This window comes from Pipistrellus kuhlii, unplaced genomic scaffold (genome assembly GCF_014108245.1).
Source record: "Pipistrellus kuhlii isolate mPipKuh1 unplaced genomic scaffold, mPipKuh1.p scaffold_m20_p_5, whole genome shotgun sequence".
Taxonomy (NCBI): domain Eukaryota; kingdom Metazoa; phylum Chordata; class Mammalia; order Chiroptera; family Vespertilionidae; genus Pipistrellus; species Pipistrellus kuhlii.
This window is the reverse complement of record NW_023425551.1, coordinates 37,718,632-37,729,654: the sequence shown is the minus strand read 5'-3', so window position 1 is coordinate 37,729,654 and position 11,023 is coordinate 37,718,632. Positions and strand designations below refer to the sequence as shown.

The 11,023-nt window shown below is 51.4% G+C and overlaps 1 protein-coding gene across 1 annotated transcript; it reads left to right on the top strand.

The window, feature by feature from the left end:
* The first annotated feature begins 5,097 nt into the window (after window positions 1–5,097).
* POU3F2 (POU class 3 homeobox 2) lies at window positions 5,098–9,427 on the top strand. The gene has a single exon (XM_036414327.2). It carries the CDS (start codon window positions 5,410–5,412, stop codon window positions 6,742–6,744), a length of 1,335 nt encoding a protein of 444 aa, XP_036270220.1. The 5' UTR covers window positions 5,098–5,409; the 3' UTR covers window positions 6,745–9,427.
* The last annotated feature ends 1,596 nt before the right edge of the window (window positions 9,428–11,023 follow it).

Here is an 11,023-nt window from a genome sequence, read left to right as displayed (position 1 = left end):
ATATTAACTCCAAATAGAATTTACCTTGCACATGGATGAGCTATGTCCTTTGTGCTTTCTCCACTGTGAGGCCTCATATTCACCACTCAACGTTTACCAGGTTTCCTTTCATAAGTGACTCAAAAAATCCCTGAAACAGCTAGACTGTCTGGGTGATACGGTTTTAGAAATCTTCATGCTACAAAAATATTCACTTTTTGGGCTACCAAGAGGGGTCATTTTAAATAATGAGATTCAGAACTGGAATAAAAACAGAAAGAGATTACTATCCATGAATTCAAGTAATTTTATTTCAAATACTCAACTTGCAACCTTACCTCTCACTGGCTGACCCAGTAGTCCAGATAAAATATAATCATTTGTATGTGATGCATGGACAAACAGACGTGCCAAGCATATGAAAAATGAGAGTTTCAACTTTCAGAAAACTTTTCCTTCTTCAAGACCACTTATAACATGGAGACAGATGCACACTTCGAAACTTGTAAAATGTATGAATAGAGAGTAACATATAAACCTATATGGGGTATTTTTTAAATTTAGGCTACACTGCGCTGCTACATAGTTAAAGATGTTAATTTCTGTCCTTTTTAACAGTAAATGTTGATTGTATTTCTCAAAAAAACTGGCAACTTGAAAAAGCATTTTTCATGCTTATAAATGCTCCCTGAGCTTGCCGTTCTTGAAGCTTTAAGGAGGTTTCTGTTAAAGCAGCCAGCTGCCTCTTTGTGTGCGCTGGCTGCTTAAAGCTGCAGCTCTGAAGTGGGAGCCTCAGTTTGACGTTCTGTAGGCCCTCCGCAAAGAAGTTCCATTCAACTATGGGGAGCTCTCCACCACATCCTGGAGCCAGCAGGGGTGACAGATGGAAATGAATGACAAGGACAGACAAAGAGGGGAAGGAGAAGGAGAAGGGATTTGAACAATCCTCATCCACAGTGGATACATTTTAGAGAAAATACCAGGAGGCATTTTGACCTGTGTTGCCACCTCCTAAGAAAATGTCCTTTGTATCTCTATTTCTATTACTGTAGGAATACATAGGTACTAAATAAAGCTCTATCAAATGAATATCATCTCACCTCTATTTTAATATCTGTGTTCTTTCAGCTCAGTGTATGGTGGTTTTTCTGTCAAATCCTAAGTTATAGGAATAAATAAATGACATTTGACATATGGTGTGAGTGTTTGCTAGATGAACGAGTTAATAAATTAGAGTTCAAGTTGGGGTGTACAGAACGGTCCCATCAGGCCCAGTCACAGGCCTGATCGCATTAATGCCCAAGGTCACAGCTGCTCTGGTGAGGTAACGTTAGGGGCCTTGGGTGAGGGTGCTGGGGGCCTCGTTCTTTCTGAGGGGTGGGACAAATACTGGTTTGGGGGGCTAAACTCTGATTAGCTGAGTTTCTTCCTCTCCAAGCCAGCAGGAGGGAGTTCTCACCATTTCTTCAGGCTAGTGCAAGTCAGGAATCCAACTGAGTAGAGGGAGTCCTTCCTAGGGAAAGGGAATAGACCGGCACTCTTGCCAAGATCTCCTCTCAGGAGCCCCGAGCCAGTACTTGAGGAGGGTACCCAGGGGACCCCGCAGTGTGCTCCCGAGGCTGTGAGGCCCGCAGGAACCGTCTGCGCATCCATTGTCCTAGAGAGTGATCTCGGGGAGCTGTTCGGGAGTGAGGGAGACACGGAGACACCTTGTCAGTTCAAAGCATTTTAGGCTTGTTTGAAATCCTCTCCACGTCAACCTAAGCAGCCTCTGTATTTGAACAGCGGCTTTGAACAGTGAAAGGGAATGAGCTAAATCAAAACCTGGAGGTGTCTCTGAGACACCTTCAACGTTCTTTTATGCGTTTGGAGGGGTGGGGGGAAGGCAGGCGGACAAGCGGATTCTGCCCTGGCGGGGTCAGAGGCAAAGAAAGGCGCAGGCGCTGGCGCTGGGGGCGGAGGGAGAGTAACCGGACCAAGAAGCCCCCTTCTGGAGGTAAAGCCTCCGAGTGCCCAGGTTTCCGGAGTCCCAGGGAGACACCGAGGCGAGGCGGACTGGGAGCAGAAGCTACTCAGTACCCGCCATTCGCGCCAACCGGGCCTCCGGCAACTGGCCGGGAGGCTGGGGTGGTTTGGGGGGAGGTGGTACCCAGAGCCTCAGAGCGCGCCTCCTGGCGATTGGCCCGGCTCCCGGAGTGGGGGTAAGAGGGGGGGGGGAAGGAGTCTGAGTCCGGGGGTAGAGCTTGCTTTGTGTACTCCCGAGGATTTATTGGGTGTGTTAATCTCATAGAACTACCAGAGCTGACCCGGTTGGGAATGTTCGGCTCTGCCGCCTGCAAGTAAAAAAAGAGGCGGGGGTGGGGGTGGAGTGGAGACTCGAGACGTCAAACAGGATGAATCGTGGAACAGTCATCTCCAGTGAAGTCCCTAGGAAGGCAGACAGGAAGTTTTCCTGTACACGTGCAGCCTATTTTGCCCACCTCCACGGACACTTATCAGCGCCCTAAGCCCGAGGTGGGGGCGGGGGTGGGAGTAGAAGGAGAGAAGGGGGGGGGGGGGCTTTCAAACGGGCTCCAAGTCCTGCTGTCTCGGTTCCCGCAGAGATGCGCCTGGAAACCTTTTTTCTTCGCTCAAGTGCATCACCCCACAGGCTGCAAAGGGGCTCGTCCCTAGAGAAATGGGAAATCAAATCTGGAGAGAAGCAGACACTTGCCCCAGAACGGGGAGGAGAGGGGAGCTGCTTCGTGTCCGGACGCGGCCCTTCCCGGAGGCTGGATTCTTCAATCTGTGGGAGCTCTAAATCTCCCAGCCGGGAGGTAGCGGGGAGGAAGAGAGGCGTGGTGGGAGCTGGGGGAGGAGGGTGAGAAGGTCGCCGAAGGCCACGACCTGACGCGGCTGGCAAGCGGCCAGTGCTCTCCCAAAGCCCCAGGGGAGCCGTGCGCCCACAGTTGGGGCGGCCAGGCAGCTGCCAGGTCTCTTCGCTCCTCCTCATGGAGGAGCTGCCGCGCTTCAAGCCTCGGACGTTTTCCCCTCTTTTCGGAGCTGGCCAGAGCTGCCGGACTCTCAGCAGCCGGCCCCTGGGCGCGTGGCCAGAACGGCTCCTGCCTGCGCGGCGGCCCCGCAGCTCCCGGTGTGCGTCCCCGCCTGGCCGCGCGGGTGCGCGTGTCGGGGCTGCAGGTCCGTCCCGCTGGCAGCCCATGGGCTCGGCCCTCCCCTCACCAGCTCGCTCTCTCCCACCCACACGCTCATAATAAGCACGGGGCACGTGGAAATCCGCAGCCAAAGTGCCTCGCCCCGTCGGGTGCTCAACGTGGTGATTTATAAACACATCAGCCACTCCCCAAAGAGCCCCTCCGCTCCTCGTTAGTCATGATGAATTCCCTAGTCCGCTCTACTTTGGTGTCTTGATCAGGATGCCCAGAAGCTCCAACAACGTTGGCACTGGTTCGGTCTCCTTCGCAAACCCATGGCCGCCGGCAGCACCGGCGTGAGCTCCAAGAGGACACGAGGGGCCGAGGTGGGAAAGGGGGAAACGCGATCAAGTTCCTTGAGATCCCTTGGCCCTTCCCCAGCAGCAACCTGTGATTCGTTTGGAAGTCATAGGCGCCGCCACTGGCTTGGCCCTCCTTGGCAGTCCGATGTTTCCTCCTGGGTCCGCGCCCAGGCCTCTCCTAGCGGACACACAGGCTCCCAAAGGCTGCAGACACCTGCCCGCCTGGCCGGCTAGGATAACGGACCGCGCGCTGTGCTCGCGCCGAGTGGCTTGGCGCCGCCGGTGCACCGTCCCTCGGCCTCTCCGTGGAGTTCAGGACCTAAGACTAAGTAGGGAGAGCGCCTGAGAGTTTGACCAACCCCACCCACTGGCGTCCACAGAAGTTACTGGTTAGGAAAGCTCCTCTAGCTTTCAATCACACACTCTTCCTCCCCATCCTAGCCGCTAACGGGGAAGTGGCACCGAAAAGCGCCAGGAGTGCAGGGAGGGAAGCGCTCACGCAGCACCCGTGGCTCGGCTTCTCCGGGGCGGCCCTGGGTGCCTCCATCACCCCGGAGGGAGGCTCAGCACCCCTCGCCAGCGCTCCTGTGGCCCCGCACAAGGCGACGGTCTGCGCGCAGACTCCCCGTTTGCGAAACTAAAAACGGTGCGCGCGCCCTAGTGTGGGAATCTGACATCGACTTTGAGAGTTTTGTTTTGCTTTCGGTCCGGCCCGCAGCGCTGCTGTCAAAGAGAGCGCCTGCAAACGGGAGTCTCTCCCAAGCTGATGCGCGGGCTGAGCCTGCCTCTGCAGGGAGGGGAGAGGGGTGCTCTGGTGCAGGGGTGGGAGACAATTGGACCTGGAACCTAAAAGGAGGAGAGCCGGCGCTAGCGTCTGGGTGGAGGGGGAAAGACCTTTATCGAGGGCAAAAGTGTCCGCACCCCCTGGAGCAAGAAACACTCGTGCACTGAAATGCTAACCGTGTGGGGAAAGGAAGTCGGGCTTCTGATTGTAGGTTTAAGAGACGCTGGTATGTATACGTCCCAAGGTGAATAAAAATCAGACGCCTCCTGGCTCGGTGCAACTCTGCCTTTCTCTTCCTCCCTCCTTCTTCACCCCCTCGCGCCCTCACACCCCCCGCCCCCGCTCCCCGCCACCCCGCCGCCTCAGCCCTATAGGGAAAAGGAAAAGAAGGTGGATCGACACCCCCTATTCATCCACCCACCCAATTCTTCCAAGCGGTTGAGATCCATAGTGCGCAGGAGCCAGCCCCTGCCCCCAAACCCCGACCCCCTCCCGGCCAGTCGGCTGGGGAGACAGATGGGGGGCGGGGCCCTCTGGAGATGGGCGGCGGAGGCCCCGGGGTGGAGAAGAAGGGGAGGTGAGATCTAAGAGAATCTGAATCAGTGGCGAGGGGGCACGAGAGGAGGGCTAGGAGGACTCAGCGCCCCGGAGGCGGGGGGTGGAGGGGGGGGCAAGGAGGAGGAGGAGTAGCTCTGCGCCAATCAGCGGCGCCGGCCTGGGAGGTTGCTAGTGGTATCCACGTAAATCAAAGGGCGCGGAGCCAATGGGAGGGGGCGGAGGGGGCGGGGCCCCGGCGCGTGCCGCCGCGAGCCGGCGCTGCCAAGAGAGCGGGAGAGAGCTGGAGAGCACGGGGAGAGGGGGGCGCGCAGAGCCAGTCTGAGAGTGAGCGCAGCCAGAAGGAGGGAGAGGAGGAGAAAGAGCGAGGGCGGGCGAGAGGCAGTGGCGGCGGCGGCGGCGGCGGCGGCAGCAGCAATAGCAGGAGCAGCCGCAGAAGGCGTCGGAGCAGGCGTCGTCGAGCTGCCCGCTGGGGGAGAGGAGAGAGAGAGCGAGCGAGCGAGAGAGCCAGGGAAGAGAGAAGAGAGCCCGAGGCGAAAAAGTAACTGTCAAATGCGCGGCTCCTTTAACCTGAGCGCCCAGTCCGGCTCCGAGAGTCATGGCGACCGCAGCGTCTAACCACTACAGCCTGCTCACTTCCAGCGCCTCCATCGTGCACGCCGAGCCGCCGGGCGGCATGCAGCAGGGCGCCGGGGGCTACCGCGAGGCGCAGAGCCTGGTGCAGGGCGACTACGGCGCGCTGCAGAGCAACGGGCACCCGCTCAGCCACGCTCACCAGTGGATCGCCGCGCTGTCCCACGGCGGCGGCGGCGGGGGCGGCGGCGGCGGCGGCGGGGGCGGGGGCGGCGGCGGGGGCGGCGGCGACGGCTCCCCGTGGTCCACCAGCCCCTTGGGCCAGCCGGACATCAAGCCCTCGGTGGTGGTGCAGCAGGGCGGCCGCGGCGACGAGCTGCACGGGCCGGGCGCCCTGCAGCAGCAGCACCAGCAGCAGCAGCAGCAGCAGCAGCAACAGCAGCAGCAGCAGCAGCAACAGCAGCAGCAGCAGCAGCAGCGGCCGCCGCATCTGGTGCATCACGCCGCCAACCACCACCCGGGGCCCGGGGCATGGCGGAGCGCGGCGGCCGCGGCGCACCTCCCGCCCTCCATGGGAGCGGCCAACGGCGGCTTGCTCTACTCGCAGCCCAGCTTCACCGTGAACGGCATGCTGGGCGCCGGCGGGCAGCCGGCGGGGCTGCACCACCACGGCCTGCGGGACGCGCACGAGGAGCCGCACCACGCGGACCACCACCCGCACCCGCACCCGCACCCGCACCAGCAGCCGCCGCCGCCGCCCCCGCAGGGCCCGCCGGGCCACCCCGGCGCCCACCACGACCCGCACTCGGACGAGGACACGCCGACCTCGGATGACCTGGAGCAGTTCGCCAAGCAGTTCAAGCAGCGGAGGATCAAACTGGGATTTACCCAAGCGGACGTGGGGCTGGCGCTGGGCACCCTGTACGGCAACGTGTTCTCGCAGACCACCATCTGCAGGTTCGAGGCCCTGCAGCTGAGCTTCAAGAACATGTGCAAGCTGAAGCCTTTGTTGAACAAGTGGTTGGAGGAGGCGGACTCGTCCTCGGGCAGCCCCACCAGCATAGACAAGATCGCGGCGCAGGGGCGCAAGAGGAAAAAGCGGACCTCCATCGAGGTGAGCGTCAAGGGGGCTCTGGAGAGCCATTTCCTCAAATGCCCCAAGCCCTCGGCCCAGGAGATCACCTCCCTCGCGGACAGCTTACAGCTGGAGAAGGAGGTGGTGAGAGTTTGGTTTTGTAACAGGAGACAGAAAGAGAAAAGGATGACCCCTCCCGGAGGGACTCTGCCGGGCGCCGAGGATGTGTACGGGGGGAGTAGGGACACGCCACCACACCACGGGGTGCAGACGCCCGTCCAGTGAACTCGAGCGGGGGAGGGGCAGAGCGCGGGGCTCTCCCTCCCCTCTGGCCCACCGCCCTTCCCCGGCCCCCTGTTCCCTCTCTAACTTCTGACTGTTCTTTTGTTTTTAATTATTATTTCCCCGTCCCTTAAGAGGAAAAAAAAAATAATAATAATAAGGAAAGCAACTAAGGCACTGGGTTATCCAAATGGTAGCAGGTGTAATGATGTGTTTTGACCTTTACAGGCTAGTACCCAGGCAATGGAGTGGAGTGTCTCACAGAGTAGAGGAGAGAGAGAGAGAGAGAGAGAGAGAGAGAGAGAGAGAGAGAGAGAGAGAGAGAGAGAGAGAGAGAGAGAGAGAGAGAGAGAGAGAGAGAGAGAGAGAGAGAGAGAGGAGAGAGAGAGAGAGAGAGAGAGAGAATACCTGGCAAAACTAAATAATTACCAAAAACAAAAATCTACCAAGCCGTGATAAATACAAAACACAGCTTCCTAATGCCCGAGTTGGCACATGCTGCTGTGTTTATTTCATGTGGATCCCCATCAGGAAAGAGGAAAAAATACACACGTTCTTTAGCGCAGGCAAAATATCACCACACAAATTTGCACTGCAAGAAAATTGAAGTTTACATGAACAAATTCACGAAGACATTTTTCTTTCTTCCACCGCTCATTTTGAAATTGCCGCGGTTTGTGGTCTGTGTTTTGTTTTGTTTATTCAGAGGAAAGAGTGGAAGCCAGCTCTTGGCCACTCTCCATTTCTAATGTCCCCATGTAACCACTTGTTCTTATCACTTGTGAACTTTGGTTACCTTCAGATCCCCTCTCCTCCCTTCCATTGGTGTAACTTTTATTTGCTTCTTTTACCAAAGCAAAATGATTTGCTCCATACAAAATAAATAATTCTCTGCTTTCAGGAAATGTGCATGGTCTACCCTCTTTAACAAGGCAAAAATCCAGTTTGGAATACAGAAATGAGTCAAGCATTATTATTATTTTTTGGTTGGCTTTTTTTTTCGTTCTTTCTTTTTTTTTTTTTTGTTATCAGTCACAAAGTAAACTTCATTTTCAGGCAGTGTTTCTGGGGGAGGTTGCAGAGGGGAGAAAAAGAAAAAATTGATAGTGAGTGACTGATTGCTTCATTTTACCAAGCGGGCCCATTGTGAAGGAGCTCAGAGGATATGTGGAGGTGAAGTATATTTTCAACAGAAAGAAAGTGGCACTTTGAAGAGAATGAGGGAAATATGTATCTCCAGACACCCCCCTGTATAGTTCTCTGCCTTCCGTTTTAATAACTTCATTTAGAAGGAATTATTTGTGCTGACAGTAGCAGTTAAACTTTGTTCCTTTAATAGCTTTAAAAAAACATAAAGAAAATAACCTGGGAACTTCATGGTGTATGCCTCGACTGTGTTTCTTAACACACAAATACCCACATGCATACAGAGAATAATATTTCCGATCTAGACTGGTTTTGTTTTTACTAGCTCATTTGTATATCAAATTATATTTAAGTTCCCATACCTTCTTCTCCTGTAATTCATTATAGAAAATATCAGTTTGACTTGGACAGCTCCACCCACCCCCTCTTTCACTAAAGAAGCCAAATGAAGAAGGGGAAAAAAATGCTATTTTGAATCCTTCCCTTTCTCTCTTTGTTAATAGTTTCAAGTGCATTTTTTACCTTATCTTGATGGAAAACGGATAACTCCCATAACAAAAGAATCTACTGGGAAGTGGAGGTGAAAAAAACAACAACAACAACAACAAAAACTGTAATTGTATTGAAAATAAATGCCATTAAACTGTGATCAGTTAAAATATTTCAAAGTAATCAGCACAAAAGGGCGCTAAAAGGGAAAACACTTTTTTTTTAATTAATCTTAAAAGATCGGGGCTTTTTTTCTGGTTAGGTATTAGGTAAATTTTTTTATTTAAAAAATGAAATCTCAATACCATACAATTATGGTTCAGCATCAGATTAGCATTGCACTCAGTAGTTAAGGTTTTAGGAAATATGCTTTATCGTGTCTTTTCAAACACCAGTGATGGTTTCATTTTCAATGTTTTTTGCAAGATAAATGATGACTTATAATGGGCATATTTACTTGCCTGTATTTCATTTCCCCCTATGACTGTCACAAGGAAATGGGCATGGAGCTGCTTGGGGTGCATCACACTGCCTGTCCCTGAGGTGTGGGGACTGGCCTCTCATGAAGCAATCCAGAGCAGGGCAAACAACCAAGGGTAAAGGGAGGAAATGAATTTTCACATTCTTATTACCAAGTGGGTAAGGTTAGAAGCTGGGGTTCAGGGGATGTGTCTACAGCTCCCCCAACTCTCAGAGGTTTACTAAGATGAAAGTTACCACTGAACCTTCCCACTATGTATATATGTTTAATATCTGTCTTTTGAAATGCAGAAATAGTTTAAATGTTTCTTTGTCTATTTTTCTTTTTTTTTTTAATGCTACCCAGGGAAATATTTTCATATCATTTTTAAGTGGCCTGCCTCAATGTATATTTATTTCTTTTAAAGCAAAAAAGGTTCTGGAAAACTGTTTTTTCTGTAGCTTTAAATGAGTAGGTGAGCAAAATCTATATGAGATGTAATTTTTTTTTTGTTCAGTCTCTTTAAAAATACTTTGTTTGGGTACATTTGGTTGTGCTTGTGGGGAAAATAAAAACGCAGAGATCCTTATATATTTATGTTAAAGTAATATTTTATTATCTACATAAAACAGAAATGCACAATACCTTTCATAGTTTGTTCTAATTATTGAAATATCTTTATTTTATTTTTAAAAATAGTGCCAAGTTTTAAGGGGAAAAAACCCTAGACCTTATACTGACTGAGTTGAGTTGTATGTAAGACACTTCCCTTCCTTTATACTTCATAAAGTTTTGGAATAAATTTTATGCATATACTGCCAGGTTTCACATTAATAACTTTCAGAGGCTTTTTTTTTATTATTAAGTGAGACTACTGTTCTCATTCACTTTTCTTTGCAAACCACCTCCCTCCCCACCCCCCCATCAATCCCAAACCATTCAACTACTATGCCTATAGCATTCAATTGAAATGGTCATTGGGTTTGAGCTTCAATTTGCTTGCCATTTCATGGTCTGACAAAGAGATGTTTGTCCCCTTTAAATAAATGCAGATCTTCTTTCCAGGTAGCTTTCCCTGATCTGATTTTAGTTTTTTTGGAGAATATCAGTGGAACTAGGTGGACTTTCATCTTTACCCACATGCCCTCACATAATTTGGATCTATGGAAAAAATGAGGCTGAGTTAAAGAAATGATTCTTAGTGATTTTCAAATACCTTTCAAAAAACAACTCTGGTTGTATGCAATATGTTTGTTTACCAAGTGATAGAGGCAGGTCCTGTGTATTATTCCTGTTAGGTTTACAGAGAAAAAGATGGATTTTGCGATGGTTTATATACAATAGTGTCTATTTCTCATTAGGCAAACAAACAGCCTCTAAAACAAGGAAAGAAGGTAGGGAACACTCAAGACTGCGGTGCTAAGAACGGATTGTTTCAGATGAACATTACACTTACCCAAATCAGTTGGAAGGTTAGTGAGAGACCCAAGCAGTCCTGGGTTAGTTTACAAGTTTGCTGATGACCTCCTTGGAACGTTGGTTTTAGTGTAAATGTCCATTTTGAAAGGTAGTTTCTGGGCTTATTACATCTGATCATCTTTTCTAACTCCTAGTCAATATTACACAAGTCCCAAACTGATTCAGCCAAATGATCTTATCAATAGCCTGAACACAAAGTGACAGAAAGAAGGAGTGTTTTGTGACCGCAGACATGCTGATGGGTAAAATGTTTAAGCTGGGTATGGATTTGAGTTCGGGGTCAATATCCTCCTCCATTGTAGGCAGAAAACAAGCAGCATCTGCCCTCTGCAGGGCATTTCAGTGGACCTTGAGAAGGCGTTTTTTGTTCTTAGCCACAGGGGCTACTGACTGGAAACCATCACGTGTTAAACGGACGCGCTATGGTTTTGACCCATGCTTGCCGCTCAGATTCTAAGCCATTCAAGCTCTTTCCATGCCGTCTGGGGGAGTGTATTCCAGGCGAAGGTGAAAAACTCCATCCCTGCCTCTGGGAGAAATTTGTGGGGCAGTCACCCTTTAAATGTTGGCTAGACACAATGACAAACCCCTTCTTTTCCCTAAAGACAATAATGCAGAAGACAGCCATCCTGAAAGCGTCCCCGTGTTTCCTCAGAATCTGTCCCTTTTTAAATGTACGGGGTGAGATGAGGGAGAAAGGATCCTTCA

What these genes read in the sequence shown, in the direction of transcription:
- POU3F2 (XM_036414327.2), top strand. Translation starts at nt 5,410, where the DNA reads ATGGCGACCGCAGCGTCTAACCACTACAGCCTGCTCACTTCCAGCGCC.